This window comes from Phasianus colchicus, chromosome 1 (assembly GCF_987193195.1).
Source record: "Phasianus colchicus chromosome 1, bPhaCol1.hap1.1, whole genome shotgun sequence".
NCBI lineage: Eukaryota > Metazoa > Chordata > Aves > Galliformes > Phasianidae > Phasianus > Phasianus colchicus.
In genome coordinates, this window is record NC_143436.1 from 75,424,827 (window position 1) to 75,443,512 (window position 18,686).

The 18,686-nt window shown below is 40.7% G+C and overlaps 1 protein-coding gene across 2 annotated transcripts in view; it reads left to right on the forward strand.

The window, feature by feature from the left end:
• Nucleotides 1-363: 363 nt before the first annotated feature.
• NTF3 (neurotrophin 3) overlaps nucleotides 364-18,686 on the forward strand; it is a 62,793-nt gene continuing 44,470 nt past the window's right edge. For both annotated transcript variants that reach the window (XM_090134459.1, XM_031606223.2), the window contains exon 1: nucleotides 364-484. Coding sequence is in view for 1 of the 2 variants with exons in the window: in XM_031606223.2 (XP_031462083.2) it covers nucleotides 467-484 (18 nt within the window). In the remaining variant the exon portion in view is untranslated. The remainder of the gene's footprint in view (nucleotides 485-18,686) is intronic.

The following is an 18,686-nucleotide window of genomic DNA, read 5'->3' on the forward strand; positions in this document are numbered from 1 at the left end:
TTTATAATATGAAAAGATTTTGCCAGGAAAAGGAATGAAATCATCAGTTGGATTAAGAAAAAATAAAATAAAATAAAATAAAAAATAGACACATTATGGGTATTGTAAAGCATATAAGAGAAAAACAAAACAAAACAAAACACTTTTATCACAATTATGTTATTTAAAAAAAAAAAAAAATGTGTCGCTCTCTGAAATTCCCCAGCCAGGCAAAATTTTTATAAACGATAGGTAGTGAAAGCAGAGCATGGCAATAAAAGGGTTAATCTACAGAGCAGAGCCATCTGGCTGAGCTGGTTTGTTATAATCGAGGAGATTATGTTCACGGGACTCAGAGTTAAAGGCTCCTCTCCCATAGAGCAACTCTGCACAACCCAAGCAGACCAACTTTGGGACTTTGAATGAACATATTTACATTTACCTTTCTCTTCATGTCGACTTTTCTGGAAACATTTACACGGATGCCATGGTTACTCCTACCACGGTAAGGGAAATTTGACGTTTTCTAATAGGGTCCTAAGAGGGCGGGGAGAGGAGGGGGGAGAGGGATTCTTTAAAGAATTATAATGGTAGTTTGGGAGGGGTGTCTTGCAAGAAGTAGATCTGTCCCAAATGTTGATGTGTTTCCCATTGTGCCTCCTCCTTCCCCCACCTCTAATTGTCCTACAGCTTGCTTTAGTTCTGAGATTTCTCTCTCCTCCTGCTCCGCACACTGTTGTTCAGATCCCTGGTAAAAAAACAGCGGAGGAAAAATATGAGGTGCTAAAGGAATCTAATTTGAGAGGCAGAAACAAAGGAGACTCTTGGTTTTATTTTAAGATGGAAACCAGAAACTTCAGATGTAACAAAAGGAGTTGCAAATCTTGAGTAGAGGTTGCAGAAACCAGCCTCAGAATACACAGCAGACTTGCCCTAAGGGAAACTTAGAGCCCATGACACGCAAAGTCAAAATTCCTACTTCCTAGACCTCTCCTGTCTCAGGTACTTAACTTCACTGGAGCTTTGTTATTTTTCATGCGAGTCAGACACTGAAAACTCTACTCATGACCTTTGAATCAATCTCCCCTCCCCTCAAACCCAACACTAAATTCTCTGGAAGGAACTGGAGATCAAAGGATACCCTGTACATCTGTGGTTAGGTGAAAAAGATATACTCACTTTGTGTGTAGGATGGCAGGGCGACTATTCTTACGCTACAATTTTCAGTGTTCATTAAGCGTCCTCTAGGAATGCAACACACAACAAATAAATACAGACATATAGAGAGCAAAATAGAAAGCTGTTTCTCATCTAAGCAGCTGAAATGCAGCTTAAAGCATTAGTTACTGGCAAGTCTTTATAGAATTACCAAATGTTATTAGCTAAGAGGGGAAAAAATCCTTGAATGGTTTAGATAGTTTTCTGATCAGTTCTTAATCCTTTATTAAAATAAACGAGAAAGCTCTGTGCTGGTCCTATCTCTTGAACTATAAATACGCATTATTCAGAGAGATGGATATTTTGGAATGAAAAGGGCTGCTATGCACACATTCCCTCATTCCTATATTTCAAAACCAGTTATTTAGAGGGGAGTGGGCATGTGCTTTTTCTTTCCTTTTTAAATAAACAGAGAAGTGTGCTGTGTGGTCCAGACAATTGTTATGAACTGTAGTGTTTCAAAAAGCACTCTTAACTCTTAGGCTCATGTGATTTGTTGCATGAGAAGTGCAAATGGTATGTAAAGTTTGACTTAACACTGTGCCCTCAGGAAAATACCCAGACAAAAAAGAAAGACATTCTCAGGCACTGAAATATGTGGCCTGTGCGAAAGTAGAGGAGTGGTACAAAAACACTTAAGATGTCAGAAAAATGAAAATAACTAAACTACCTTGCTTTGTGAAAAAAATAGACAAAAGCAGTAGAGAATGAGAGTTAAGCATGGTTTCAACAACACGTAGTATAAAGACTTATACTCTCAGATACACGTCAGTACCAGAAGCTGAGTCTGTTAGCATGGTAGAGGGAGGAAAGCAAGGTATGATCGCAGATGGAGGACTCAAACTATGGGGAGAAGATAAACCAGAGGGGTCAGGACAGGGGTGCTTTGTGTAGGAAAATGGTATATTTTGAGGTAACTAATATATTTAGTGTTTCTTTTTCTTTTTTTTTTTTTCCAGAGAAAAATTAATTAAATAATTCATAGAAAGAAATACCTCAGGAGTTTGTAGGGAAAGTATTAAGTGCTGAAAATAAACCACAATGTACTCTGCTATATATTGGGTAGTTAGAGCAGGTAAGCCATGCAAAGGTAGTCAGTGTAAGAGGGAAACTACTGCAAGTCAACTGGACAGAGAGAATCTTCATGGATGGAGAAAAATTTAGGAGCTCAGAAAGGGAACTATGACTTGAGAGGGATGGGAAAGATGCAGACTGGATATTGGGTGATAATATGAAAGGGACTTACAAGGATGTAGGAGGGGTGTGGAGGGGTATGCAGTGGGAGTTTAGAGAGAATGGTGAAAGCACAGTGCAGGAAGGATGTCTGGAGGAGGAAGAAAAATGCACATAGGTTTCTCTGAAAGTAACACCTTCCTGTTTATTTCCATTAAATTGCAACAAAGAGAACAATTACACTGTTTGATATAGCATATTCTCAGCTACAAAACACTATTTTTCAACAGTCACCTCTATTAACTATGCATTTTCACCAGCAATGAAAAAGAGCCCGCATACCACATTCATAAATATCTGCATGGCTGTCTGGAACACGGCTTGTCTTTCATATCCACCTCTGATGTAGTAGGCCAACAAAGTAAAATAGGAGGCATTACTTTCATAGCATCTGTCATATATTTGGATAGAAGCATGAAGAGCTGAGAGAAATTTCAGAGGCTATAAGCCTGCTGGAGTACTGTGGACGTGTTGTGAGTGGTTATGAAGCAGAGGCAGAATGAAGGAAAAAGCTGTGCGAAGGTACTGTGAGGAAATGCAAGATAAGTAAAATTATAGGGACAGGGAGAACTGTGAATATGAAGATGTGGCAGTTCTCATGAAGCATGAGAATGAGGAAAGAATGAAGAATGAAGAAAGAAGAATAAAAAGGGTATAAGGATGATATTAAGAGCTGGGTTTTCTGTAAAGATGTGTGGGCAAAGGGAGGTAAAGGACAAGAGAGCACAGAGAAGAATATTAGTTTTGTATTGCTTTGAAGACAAACTGAGGAAGTAGTTCAAAGGTGAATAGTTATTTGCCTATTAGAAACAAAGGATGCCTCTTATCTGTAGTCAGGATAGAACAGGCAACATGTAACAGGAGAAGCAGCTGAGGAAAATAGTGGAAAGTAACAAACAAAAGTGTGGGATTAGGAGAACACATACAAATTAAAAGGAGTGATATTTTATTTAGCGAGATGCATCTAAAGTACTTATGAGTGTCATAGGCACTAGCTAAAAGAAGCAGAAAGAGGGAATGGAACAAATGTGCTTGCAGAAAAATTACTAAAGATATAAAGGGATAACTACCTGCAGGACTTTATAGACCACATGGCTGTACTTATGTAAAAAGTGAAGTGTGAAGTGTGTGGATAGGTTAGTGGAGTTAGGAGTCGTAGGGCATGAATTGGGATTAAATGAGAATGACAGCTCATGTAACAAGGGGTGAGAAATGATGGTCTGTGAGCAAGAAGAGAAATTGTCAGTTTGTGTGTATTTGTAAGGATTACACACGAGAAGGTGGTAGAAGTGAACAGCTGTCTGAAAAGTGAGTTGTGCACACAGCATGCTCAAAATAAATGAAGTACAGGTAACTAGTATAGAGCTGGGTGTGGGACCTGGGAGAATGTCAACAATTTGGGGTGGGGAAGGGAAGAGCAATGAAGATTGGGAAGGATTTTATGAGGGTGTAGACAGTCCGCAGTTATCTGTCTCTTACTTTGATGAAGGTTGTCTAAGAATGCAGGTGGTAATGCATATGTAGATGGCAGCATATGAGCAGCATGGGAGCTAAGTGCAAGGGGCAAGCAAGTAAGAGGCACAGAAAAAATGCATATTGTGAGTGATGATAGGTGTGTGGATATACGCAATCACAGAATCACGGTATCACAGGAATTGGAAGAGACCTCTGTAAAACTTAAAGTCTACCTCTCCTGCTAAAGCAGGTTCCCTAGAGTAGGTATCACAGGAAAGTGTCCAGGTGGGTTTTTAATATCTCCAGAAAAGGAGACTTCACAATCTCTTTGGGCAGCTTGTTGCAGTGCCCTGCCATCCTCAAAGTAAAGAAGATTTTTCTTTACTTTAAAGAAGTTCATATGACACTTCCTGTGTTTCAGATTGTACCACAGAATGGTAGCACAGGCTTCTGGTGTGTTAGCCGCTCCTCCCAGATTTATGTCATTCACAAACTTGCAACAGGTGTTCCCTGTCCCTTCATCTATGTCACCAATGAAGATGTTGAACAAGACCACACCCAGGAGTTCCTGTGGAGTTCTGCTAATTACAGATCTCCAACTACACTCTGGGCTGCTGATCACAACACTCTGAGCTCTGTCAATCAGCCAGTTCTCAATCCACCTCACTGTCTGCTCATCTATCTCACACTTCTTTAACTATGAGGATGTTATGGGATACAGCATCAAGAGTCTTGCTAAAGTCACGATAGACAATACCCACTGTTCTCCTCTCATCTACTCAGTCAGTGATGACATCATAGAATACTACAAAATTGGTCAAGCATGATTTCCCCTTGGTGAATCCATGTGGACTACTCCTGATAACTTTCTTTTTTTTCCAACTTCCTGAATATAACATCCAGAATAAGCTGTTCCATCACCTACGTAGGGAGAAAAGTGAGGCTATCTTTCAAAGATGACAAAGAGCAATTCAACAATTACTTCTGGCAGATCCCTCAGCACTCATGGGTGCTAACCATCCGGACCCATGGCCCTGTGGGCATTGATTTTGCCTACACAATTTCTGACCAAATCCTCCTCAACCAAGTAGAAGTCTTCCTTTCCCAGACTCTCTCTCGTATCTCTAGGGTCTTGGATACCCAAGGGGCAGTCTTAGCAGTAAAGACTGAAGCAAAGAAGGCATTCAGCATCTCCGCCTTCTCAGCATCCTTTATTATCAGAGCATCCACCTCATTAAGCAACAAACCCACATTTTCCCTAGACTTCCTTTTTATGGAGACATACTTAAAGAAGCCTTTCTTCTTGTCCTTGCCAGTTTAATTCCAAGTGGGCCTTAGCCTTCCTCACTTCTTCCCTGCAGCCCCTGACAGCATTCCTATATTCTTTCCGAGTTACCATACTCTTTTCCCACATTCCGTAAACTCTTCTACTTTTTTCATGAGGTCTTGATTCATGCAAATGTTCTGCTACCTTTGCCTGATTTCTTGCTCTTAGGGATGCACCGATAATGAGCTTGGGAGAAATAGTGCTTGAAAGTAAAATATCTTTCCTGGGACCCCTTATTTTGCAGTGCTCTAACTTGACCTCCAAGTGGGTCCCTGAAGAAGTCAAAGTTGATTCTCCTGAAGTCCATGGTGGCAATCCTACTTTTTGCCTTGTTTTGTCCTTGAATACTACAAACTCCACTGTCTCATGGTTGCTGCAGTCAAGGCTGTCCCCAGCCCTGACACCCCCGACCAGCCCTTCCTTTTTTGTAAGAACAACGTCCAGCAGCTGACCTCTCTTGATTGGCTCGTCCACAACATCTCTCAGAAAGTTATTTTCCACATATTGCAGGTCCCTCCTGGACTGTGTGTATACCCTGCAATATTGCATTTCCAGCAAATGCTAGAATATGCAATATTGCATTTCCAGCAAATGCTAGAAAAGTCACCCAGGAGAAACACTGTCTATGATTGTGAGACTGCTTTCAACTGTCTGTAGGTCTCATCAACTTCCTCTTCCTGATCAGGCAACCTTAGTAAACATTCACAGTGGTGTCACCCACATTTGCCTGCCCCTTAGTTTTCACCCATGAGCTCTCCACCCTTTCATAATACATCCCGAGGGATTCAAAAGGATCCGCCATAGCTATACACACCCTTGAGGTGGCTGGCATTCTGGGTCATGTAATGGGAGGCAACTAAGAAACACTTGTTACTGTTCTGTTTGGTCTGGCTTATTCCCCAGTCATAAGCATAGCAACAGCATCGCCATTTTTAACTCCACTTCTTGAGTCCTTTAGTTTAAAGCCTGCCTCATTAGGTTAGTCCGCCTGCTGCTGAACATTGCCCTGTCTCTTCTAGACATATGGACTCATTCCTCCCTAACAGGTTATAATCTTCTTTGGAAGTCCCACTGTGATACCCTCATACCAACACCAGCCATGTACCCAGGAACTGATATGAACTATATAACTATTTCTGGTTTCCCTCTTTCCTCCAACTGGCAAAACTGAGAAGGTAACTTGGGCACCAGTGTTTTTCACTTGTGCTCCCAAGGCTCTATAGTTTTCTTTGATTCTGCCCATTTTCTGGCTTCCAGTGTCACTCATGTACATGTGGAAGGGCAACAGGGGATAATAGTCCATGCTCTTGACAAGCTGTGGCATGCTTTTAGCAATATCCTGGATCTCAGATTCCAGGAGGCAGCATATCTCTCAGGACACCCTGTCAATCCAGCAGAAAGGAATATCAATAAAAGGGAGTCACCCACTATATGCAGGCTGCTGGTCTGGCTTTTTCTTGCAGATCTTGGCCATGGCTGCCTATAGCTGTATAAGCATACCTGGCTTTGAGAGTAAAGCTAGAGTGTGAACTCAACTGCAGACTTAGAATCATAGAATCATAGAATCACAAGGTTGGAAACAACCTGCAAGATCATCTAGTCCAACCACCTTTCCAAGCTACAAGTACCACAAGCTACTAAACCATATCTCGTAGCTCCTCATCCAGGCGCCTCTTGAACACTGCCAGGGACGGCAACTGCACCACCTCCCTGGGCAGGCCATTCCAGTGCCTGACCACCCTCTGAGAGAAAAAGTTTCTCCTAATGTCCAACCTAAACCTCCTTTGGTACAACTTCTGGCCATTTCCTCGGGTCCTACTATTTGCCTGGGACTTGCTTTTGTGGATCACCAGGGATCAAGGTGTCTTTCTCTTAGTGTTGTTCACTTCTGGAATATGACTATTAAACAACCTATCTCTCTCTCCATTGGCACCTCTAACACTACAAAGCCTTTAAACTGCTTCTTGCAACCCAGCTCCTTGTTGTAAAAGATCGTCCCTGTGAGTGTATCATGTGTTAGTACTTACCTTATCTCCAAGAGAAGGTTCAAGGCACTCAATGCTACCAACTGTCTGAACTGAAGACTCGTTTCTTACCAGTTCAGTCTCAATGGATGCTGTAGACATCTCTGGAAATTTCTCTATAGGGACACTAGTTTTAGCTCTCAGACAATTGTTTACCCCCATACTGGCAGACATGAAGAGTACTTCCCTTGGTTGTGAATCTGCAAGCAAGTTACAGCACTTTGTCCTGCCTGCACAAACTGCTGTTATTGAGTGCTTCTCCCAGCAGTGATAAAGTGGGTCATCCACCACCCTTCCTTATTTTACATAGCACTAGTCACATGAAAGCTCATAGATCTCTTTCCAGTTTTTTCCAGGGATCAATTCCTGAACAACAACAAACAAACAACAAGAAACCAAACCAACAAAAAAAAACAATAGTGTTGAAGTCACAGGAAACAAACTGCCACCAGTGCAGGTTAGGCTAAAGCCCTAGCATTCCTCTGCATACTTCCTCCCTGTTTAACCATTGATCTACTAGAAAGCAAACAGTAATTCAATTTGCCATCTGGCTGGGAGAAGAGAAAGGGATTGACAGGCACAATTAGTGCTAGGTGGTTATAGGAAAGTGTTCAAAGCACGAGTAAATCGTCTGTGTTCAATGTGAGGAACATGGAGTGTTTGTATTCACCTGAACTCCTTTGTAATCACGGCACAGCCAGCAAAATATTTCTGCAAAGGTGGGAACATCTGGGTGATTCTGCATCTGTCTTCCAGTGCTGGGAACAAAAGAGCACAATCCATCCAATTCAGTGGTTGTGTGATACAAGCATGTCACTGCGTGAGCAAACTCAGTACAGCAGTCTTAAAGCTCCTGTCCTTTTAGGACAACAATCATATAGAAAGCTCAGAACAAGATCATATAGTCTTCTCTCTCTCATCTTTCTCTTCCTCTCTCTTCTCTACTTCTTCATACACACACACACATATACATAGGTCTTGCCCAGTCTGACTTTTAGGTTTGTATTTGAAATTTTTCTCTGTGAAAATAGATGTTGAAGATATGTGTAAAAGGAAGCAGAATTGTTTTGGAACAGATCATGTGTCTGTATTTACTGTAACTAAATTCACTGGCCGTCATGTGAAGCTCAGGAAAGTAACCTGTTGGTTAGATTTAAATACACATGAAAAGGATGGCAGTTCCATATTTCCAACAAGCAGCGTCAGAAAAACAGAGTGCATGACTCCATGTTACACTGTCTGTATTTTTGAGTGAGTCACCGCTCATCTAGCCATGTAAATATACAGATTGCATTGAACAAGTCCCATTTTTGTCATCTGTTACATGCCTGTACCAAAGGCAATGAGAACATTCCTGGAGGATTGCTTCTTTCTTTTAAGATTTATAGCGCTCCTCCAACATTTTCTGTGCTTCAGCTGTGTGTGTTACCCACTGTGGAACTCAAGTGCTACTTTTCAGTTGCTCTCTCACATCCTCCAGCACTGAATTCCTTTATTTGGGTTTTCTCTCTACTGTACTTATTCCATGTTTTATCTTACGTTACCTGAGTTAACATGTAAGAAACTCTTAATCTAATTAACTCAGATATATTTATTTCTTCATTTCTATTTGCCAGAAGTCTAAGTTAGTATTTTCAGAGCTAGCTGACATCAAGCCAGTGAGTTACAGAAGGAAAAGTATATTGTACTATACATGAATGTTTAAAGGCTTGTCTACCTTCAGAAGTGAATTCAGGTTGTGAGTGTGAAATTTAAACCCAATAGCTGCTTCTGAATAACTTTGTGGTTAGAGACAAGTTCTAAGCATCCTCTCCTACAGCTTTTTCCTCAGCCAGGAGGTGAACAAGGATAATTTCTCATTGTGGGCCCAGGTGAACTTGATGAGATTTAACAAGGCAAAATGCAAGGTGTAGTGCTTAGGTTGAAGTAATCCCAGATACAAGCACAGACTGGGAGAAAAACTCCTTGAGAGCAGCTCTACAAAGAAGGACTTGGGGACCTATATGTCCTATATTGTCCCCTATGAGGACAGGCTGAAAGAGCTGGGCTTGTTCAGCCTGGAGAAAAGAAGGCTGCGGGGTGACCTCATTGCAGCCTTTCAGTACCTAAAGGGAGCCTACAAAGAGGAGGGGAATCAACTCTTTGAAAGGGTGAGTGACAGCAGGACAAGGGGAAATGGTTTTAAGCTGAGGGAAGGGAGATATAGGTTGGATGTCAGGGGGAAATTCTTTACGGAGAGAGTGGTGAGGTACTGGAACAGGCTGCCCAGGGAGGTTGTGGATGCCCCGTCCCTGGAGGTGTTCAAGGCCAGATTGGATGGGGCCCTGGGCAGTCTGGTCTAGCATTAGGTGGAATGGTGGTGGCCCTGCATGTGGCAGGGGGGTTGGAGATTCATGATCCTTGAGGTCCCTTCCAACCCTGGCAATTCTGTGATTCTGTGATTCTGTGACCTTAGTGGATAAAAAGCTGGATGAGAGCCAGCAGTGTGCCCTTGAAACCCAGAAAGCTAACAGTATCATGGGCTGCATCAAAAGAGGAATGGCCAGCAGGGAGAGGGACTGCTCATCTATTCTCTGCCCTCATGAGGTCCCAGCTGGAGTACTGCATTCAGGCCTGGGTGCCCCAGCACAAGAAAGATTTAGAAGAATGGAGTATGTCTGCAAGAAGGCCACAAAGTGATCAAAGGGCTGCAGCACCTCCTATGAAGAAAGGCAGGGGCAGCTCGGCTTATTCTGTCTGGAGAAGGCTCTGGGGAGACCTCACTGCAGCCTTCCAGTACTTAAGGTGAGCTTATAAACACTTTATACAGTTTGATAGTGATAGCATAAAGGGGAATGCTTTTTAATTAAAAGAGGAATTTCTTAAAGAAGATATCAGGAGGACATTTTTTACTCACAGAGCACTGAAGCACGGGCTGCCTAGAGATGTTGTGAATCACAGAATCACAGAATTGCAAAGATTGAAAAGGACCTCAAGAGATAGTTGAACCCATCCTTCCTGCTAGAGGAATACAATAGGTTGCACAGGTAGGCATTCAGACAGGTCTTGAATATCTCTGTAGAAGAAGAATTCACAACCTCCCTGAGCAACCTGTTCCAGTACTCCATCACCCTTAACATAAAGAAGTTCTTCTGCATGTTTGTATGGAACTTCATACATTTAGGTTCTGGGCCTTTACTCCTTATCCTATCACTATGCACCACCAAGAGAAGCCTGGCCGTATCCATTTGCCTCCCACCTCCCTTTAGATATTTATAAACATCAATCAGATCTCCCCTCAGCCTTCTTTTCCCCAGGATGAGCAGATCAAGGTTACTGAGCCTTTCGTCATGTAAGAAATGCTCCAGACCCTTTATCATCTTTGTAGCCTCTGCTGGACTCCTTCTAGGAGATCTCTGTCTTTTTTGGACTGAGAAGCCCAGAACTGGACACAGTATTCTAAATGTGGCCTCACCAAGGCAGAGTAGAGGGGAATCACGGAATCACAGAATTGTTGGGTTTGGAAGGGACCTCTAGAGATCATGGAGTCCAGTCCCCCTGTCAAAGCCGGCTCCCTAGACCAGGTTGCACAGGTAGGCAGCCAGACAAGCCTTGAATACCTCCAGAGAAGGAGACTCCATAACCTCTCTGGGCAACCCATTCCAGTGCTCTGTCATCCTCACCATAAAGTTCTTTTGCATATTGCTGTGGAACTTCCAGTTTATGGTCATTTCCACTTGTCCTATCCCCACAGACCAAATAGTTGGCCATGTCCCTTTGTCTCCCACACTTAAGATATTTGTAAACCTTAATAAGATCCTCTTATCTTCATTTCTCAAGGCTGAACAGACCCAGGCCACCCAGCCTTTCCTCATAGGGAAGATGCTCTGGGCACTTTATAATCTTTGTGGCTCTCCTCTTTCCAGAAGATTCATGTCTTTTTTGTACCAAGGAGCTCAGAACTGGATACAGGTGAGGCCTGACCAGGATAAAGGGAGAGAATCAATTCCCTTGACCTGCTGGCCACACTCCTTTTAATGCAGCCCAGGATCCCATCGGCCTTCAGGGCTCATGGCTGACCTGTTGTCCACCATGACTCCCAGGTCTTTCTCCCCAGAGCTCATCTATTATTGGTTTTTCCTCATCTTTCCAGTTCTTTCCTGCCAGGGTACTGGCATATGATGATGGTGCATTCCATACAACTCTCTGCCACATATGTCACATACATACCATGTCATCTGCGTCTTGGGAACTGGTATTATTGTCCAAGTTAATTCCATACAACGTCTTTACCACAGAGAGTTCCCTCGAGTACTGGATACCTTTCTCCATGGTGCCTGGGTTAAGTACCAGGTCTTCCTTGAAGGGATATCCTTCCTTCAGGGCTGACAAGAGTTGCTGCCAAGGGGTGAGAGATTGTATTCTTTTTTCAATTGCTTTGTCAGTGCCTAGAAACAGATCTCAGCTTCTTGGCTTCACTGCCTGCTAAGTTCAGGATACTGGTTCCACCATCCCAGAACCTAAGCAGCCAGGTGGCAATATGCTCACCTGGCTGGTAGCTGTAATCTTTTTTGCAAATCTCACAGTTCACTTATTGATAGGAGTCAGATGGTTTCTGTTCCTTCTTCTTCCTTTTGCTTCTGTGATGGTCACACTCCATTTTTTTTTCTCTGTACTTATGAACTTCTCTCTTTGCTAAATATTCTGACTTTTGTAGACATTTTTCTTCTTGCTTATAGGGGTAACTGATATTGGCACTATTTTGTTCCTCAGTTAACTGTGGGGTTTGTCAGGGGGCCTGGAGTGACTACAAGACTGGTTGTTAGGATCGTGGTACCTGCAGGGCCTTTCAGTAGGGTTGGAGTAGCTGCAGGGTCTGTCAAAAAAAGTCAAAGCAACTGCAGAATCTGTCACAGGGGTTGGAGTAGCCACAGGGACCATCATGAGGGCTGGAGCAGACAAAAAGTTTGTTGCAGGAGTTGGAGAAACTGCAGAGTCGTCGCAAGAGGCAGAGAAATCGCAAGGTTCATTGCTGGAGTTAGAGCAACCGGAGGGCTCATTACAGGAGCTGGAGCAACCAAAAGGCTCAGTTGGCACAGGACATGCCCCAGCACGCTGCAGTGATTTGTGCCTCTTTAGGATCGCCAGCAGATCTTTTCCAAATATTCTACTAGTTTTTCAGGGTTCTGCTGTTGTTCAGAGGTGAAGGTCCAAACTGGTACGGGGGCCCACTGTTCTAGGCACCTGCCCATACCATCCTATACTCCCTGCCACTCACAACTATCCTGCCTTGGGGCAGATGTCGGGATTTTATTCTTAAATAATTGTTTAATCTTAAACATAACCAGCAACATACTGATGACTCATGCTGGTTTGAACATTCCATAGATATTCAGATTTCTCAAGAGCTATTGTAACTAGCTCTTGAGCTCTAGGGAAAGAAGGAAAAGTGAAAGAGAGGCTGAGGGACTGATAACACTAATAGTATAAACAATATGGCTTCCAAAACCCAAAGATGACTGCAGTGATGAATACACACAGAACAGCAGTTTCTCGGCTGCCAATTTTATCATGATATAAGTCAAGGTCACACAACACAGCAAAATAAAAACCTTAATCTAATCCCCAGTAATGACAAACAGTGCAGCAGGGAAAATAAGCAGCACACAAGGTGCTGCAATACAGTTTCAGAAGCAGACTCTTAAAGATCTTCTGTTAACGTCAGGTCTTTGGTCAGGTCTGCTGTTATCTCAATCCTTTGTGCCCCATGCTGTGCGCCAAAAATGATTGTTGTGGTTTAACCCAGCAGGTGGCTAAGCACCACACAGTTGTTTGTCACTCTTCCCAGTGGGACAGGGGAAAGAATTGGGAAAAAGAACAAAGTAGAACTCATGGGTTGAGATTTAACTAATATAAAAAAAACTAATTAGAGAAAAGCAAAAGATAATAGTTATGACTATATATACATATACATATATACATACACATAAATGTATATAACAAGCGGTGCACAAGCAATTGCTCACCCCCTACCAACCGATACCCAGCTCACTCCCTGAGCAGCAGAAGAAAGACAAACTCCTACCCCCTTCAAAACTCTCCTCTGGCAAGTTTAAGTCAGCTGCCCTGCTTCCGTTCCTTCCCAGTTAGTACGAGATGAGAAACTGGTATGGCTTTGGCTCTGTAAAACACTGCTAAGCAGCATCTATAAACATTCTCTATAAACTATAAATTTTCTCCTAGACCCAAAGTATAGCATCACAGCAGACACTCTGAATAAAACAACTTCGTCCCATTTGAAACGAGGACACAGTGAAAATGTTTAAGAACTACTTCAGAGGATTGTGGAAACATGTCTACATGTTAGCATGTTAGCAGCATGCACAAAACCAAAATGCAAGGCATTAGCAAATACATAGTCCAGTGACACCATTTTAGCAGAAGATAAACTTTACCCTGCTCTGGATTAGGTAACAAATATATCAGTATTAAGAAGGAACATGCCATTTCATGTGCTGAGCTTTTTCTTGGGTTGTAAACACTAGAAAAAATCTATTTGGTTCTTCGTTTTGAGCTCCCGTACTAAGTACAAAATTATTTCCTCCACTCATTTCTCAAAGAATTTTTTAAGGATACCTATTACAGTTTTCTGACTTAATTCTATCCACATCTTCACAGCACTAGAATGCCCAAGACTAAAGGTGATATTCTAAAAGCATAAGATCTCTTTCATCTGTCTGATACCACTCTGCATTTGCACTTGTCTTCTGTAATTATGTTAAATTTTTGTACTATTTCTCTCTTATCTTTCTCTCTTCTGATATAAAAAGAATCTTTCTGTAATAAATCCAGCACTAATTTATTATTTAAAGCATAGCTAGCTAATTTTCAGTACTATGCCTTACCAACTTATTCCCTAACATTTAATATATATTCTTTGAAATTATTTTCCCTAGTATACTATCTTGGGCTTTTCTTTCTGAGTCTCTTATTTCCTGCCCATTTTTCTAATCACTTTCTATCCTATTATTTCATGTTTTTAATTTTTATTATGTTATATATGTATATATATATATTTATTATATTTATTCTTTATTTATTGGCAGCTTTACCCTTTAATTTGTTCAGATTGCTAAATGAAACAACTGAAGAGAGCAGTACATCAGCTTTGATAGTATCACTTATGAGTATCCTGTTTTATGACTTACATCCAGTTTTCAAGTCAGGTTTTTTTTTTGCAGAGTAGATGAGAGATATTTATAAACTGAATATGTGTATGTACAGGGATGATGCATGCACATGTGTGTATGAATGGAAAAGTAGGGTTTGATGTGTGACTCCACTACAAGTTCACTGCATCCTGTTTCTTTGTCCTCTTTCTGGCCTTCCTTGCACTATTCTTGCCCTCTCTTTAGGTTACATAGGACTGCCACTACAATAGCTCTTTCTTTCATCAGCCAATTCATTGCCCCTCTTGAAATTTTTCCATACACTTCTGACCACTTACTTTCCTATAAGGGATTCAGTAATCTTGCTGGTAGCCTTCTACAGTGTGCTCATTCTCCACCTCATCACCACCATTCACACCTGCAGTATCAGTTCATAGTCCAGATGCCTTACTGAGCCCCTGTTGATCCCTTCCTGCCCTCCTCCATGCCCTCCTCCATGCATCCCATCCACTTGCCTCTACTTTCAGTTCACTTTTTATAGCACAGGGAAGCCAACAGCCTTACACCGGCAGAAGTGCCTCAAGTCTTTGGACAAAAGAAAGTTCTTTTTCAATAAATTAAGTAAAATAAACTTTCATTTGATGTGGAATGTGTGTTATTAAAGCATTTCCTATAGTTGGTGTGGTATTAGTATACACTATACACTAATGATATACACTATAGCTGTGTATATCATTATATATTATATATATATATTATTATATATAATTACAAATATCAGTACAAATAAGGACTATTAGTCTTTTGAAACTGCTGGTCCTAAGGACCAGAAAGCAGGATTTTAAAAAACAAAGCTGATACTTCTTTATTTGAAATAAACATAAGTTTTAGCATTTAGCAAGGAAAGCATTGTTAATCCAATACTATGAGGATCTTAGAATTCCACAAACTAAAACTCTTACAAATATTCACCTCATATAGAGGAATGTGTCTTAGACTTTACAAGTCTCTGTGTTAAAAAAGTCACTCTTTCTACTCACACACAGTGAGTACTGCTAGCACCACATCCCTCTGTACTTTTGCATGGTATCTACATGTCAATAAAACAACATGAAAGAGGTTGTGTGTGCTAGTGCTCAACACTGCATCTTGATCTTGCTTTATTTGTAAGACCCAGCTGAAAGTAAACCCTGGAAGGTCTGTGTACTTACAGAGTTTGGCTGCTTCTGTGTAATAAGTGTAATTTGCAACAGACTGTTTTTCTTAGTAATTTTTTTTTTTTTTTTTAAGAGAGATAGCAAAATAACAGTAGAAGATGAGTTCATTTGTTTGTTTGTTTTTAAAAAAGCTTCATAAAATTAAATTTTGCCCTCAGAAGCTAAAGCTCCTTTACACGTCTGTTAGTATAGGGAGTGGTCTTCCCTGGAATTTTCAGTTTTCAGAATTTGCTGCCATTTGAATCATCATAAAGCAAATTGGATAGGTTTAGTTGTTCTTTGGTGGATTCATTTCTTTGCCTTCAGCTTTCTCAGTGTCTCAGGTTCAGATTGTGCCTTTACTGACTCAATTTCTGATGACTGTTTCACAACAGCACTTAAATTAATTCAGCACATTTGTTTTTATTTTCACAACTGTTATAAAAGCAGGACTCACCTGAGGAGTAAATGATTAAATGCTTCTGATTACATGCCAAATTCTGATCTCAGTGACACCTAGACAATCCTACCAAAACCAGCTAGTTTCTCAACAAAACTTAAATTTGAGTCGTGATGTTTGTTTTTAAACCATGGATTCACATGCAAGGCATTTTAGTATGTTGAATCATATAAATTCAAGAGAGGAAGCGAATGTATCCAGATTAGACAACCGCTATATTTGACAGGAATAATTGTAGCAAATAGATTTCTTTGCTGGGATTTGTCAATTTCTCAGAAGGCAATAATTCCCCAAGCACACTTAAGTTTCAAGTAAGGCCCCTAGGACATAAAGTGTACACTTGGCAGATTTTCCCCTTGGTAGAAAAACTTGTCTTCTTATTGATCTCTCTGTTGACTGCTAGAGATATTAGCCATCCATAAAATTATCCAGCCCAGGAAATTGATACTTGCAGACACAGGGACAAAGCCAGTGAAGCTTGGAGCACTCTAGGGCTTAACAACGTCCGCACACAGGGGACAGTGAAAGCTGCTGGGGTTGAGAGGTGTGAATTCCTCAGAACTGGAGAAATAAAACCAACAAAATCCATCTCCTAATTCAGTCCAATATCTCCTAAAATGGTCTGTAGTCCAAAGATCCAAATCAACCAGGTGGCATATTCTTCAAAGATCTGTCTGTGGAATGTGTGTTATTAAAGCATTGCCTTTTCACAAGGACTACCCAGCAGCTTCTTCAGTCATATACAAAGATGAAAGTAGCTATAGTTGGTGTGGTATTAGTAGCTCTAGCTGTGTATATCATTATATACAATATATAATAATAATAATAATAATAATAATAATAATAATAATAATAATAATAATAATAAATAATTTTTTAATTATTATTAATTAAATATAATTATATATTTATATATATTATTAATTAAATATAATAAATAAATAATTATATATTAATTGATAATATATAATAATATATTATTAGTAGTAGTAGTAGTAGCATTATATATATAAGATAAGAATATAATATTATATATATATAAACAACACTGCTTAGCAGCAGCTATAAACATCAGTGTGTTATCAATATTGTTTTTGTCCTAAAACCAAAAACATAGCATCATACCAGACACTCTGAAGAAAACAATTCCATCCAAGATGAAACTAAGGCAGCTTGTCTAGTATGTGAGACAACTCTTCCAACAATGTTACCCAACTTTACACCGTGAAATGAAGACTCTCCTAGAACAGCTCCTAGCTTACAAATACAATATGTGCCCTGAAAGACTGTTTTTTCCATTGCATCTGAATCTTCAAAAAAGCTATTGTGCATTTAGAGAAAAGGTCATTCAAATTATTGCATTACTCTCCAACAAATTTTTTACAAATAAGTCTGTCCTGAGGGTAAAATCTGTTTGGGTAAATCTAGGTACTCTGCGTTTTTTTTTTTCCTTGTACAAAAGAAAACAAATTCTTACTGAAGATATTCATGCATTTCATGAAAGTGTCCTTCTGAATTCTGATCATCATGAGGGTTAGTTACATCATTGGATAACTGCCTTGTAGGTAAGATATGAGCTGCGGAGGCACTGGTGGAGTGCTACGCTCTGTTTTGAGTGATGTTTTGTGAATGATCAGGTATTCACTGCCCTGACGGGCAAGATATCATATTTGGGTGCACAAATCAAACTGCAAGAATAGATTCAGTGTGCGTGAGAGCAAACAGAAGGCAAGGAAATGCTGTTGGCAGTCATACTGTAGGCATGGCAGTGCTGCAAAATGAAGCTTTTTCCATAAGAATACACATAAGAATGGCTTTGGCAAGCACCTGTTTTTGCTATGATTTTATACAGCTCAGACATTGACGCTAAGACAGGTTACGAAACTTGTCTGAGGTCATGCAAGCCCAAGGCCATGTAAAAAGTGCGAGCTTTCAGGTTTTCTTCTCAAGAGATGTAGGCTGTGGTTGGTTCTACTCACTGAACTAGCCTCTTCCTCTTGGTTCTTCTCAACTCACCTCAGGCCACAGCTTCCTTTCTACCCCAAAGTTCAGTGGGTAAGCAGATCAAAATGAGAAGAGCTTCTATGTGACATGTCCTTCATTGAAAGGGTAGTAGAGAGAAACAAACCTTACTCTAGTGAAGTCAGAAGTAATTGGGATGCAAGAGGAGTGAAAGAAGAAGATCCAGAAAACACTGCAAAACTGCCTATGCCTGGATCATGAAGAAGATATCAGGGGCCTTCAGGAAATAAGAAAAATAAACCTTAAAAAAGTAGGACAATGAAGATCAGGCATGACAGTTCAATAATGCTCCCAGGCATCAATGCTTTGTTCATCAACAATCAACTGAAAGAGTTTTAATTTTTCATTTAGCAAAGGCATGGTCCTAGACTTTAATTTTCATAGTAGAAATCCTTATTAAAATGAAGCCAAATGCTCTTGTGCTTCAGGAAGTAGGAGAATAAGGGAAGATTACTTTGGATAACAGTATAACCTCACAGTGTAGCCTATACAAGGAGAGATGCACAGCTGCATTTCCCCAGGAGCAAAGTCCAGAATCACATTGTATGATAACTGTTGAGTCATGGCCTGAACCACTGATTGAGTACCTGGAGAAAGGACCCTGTCAGCTCTGGGAGCTTCTGT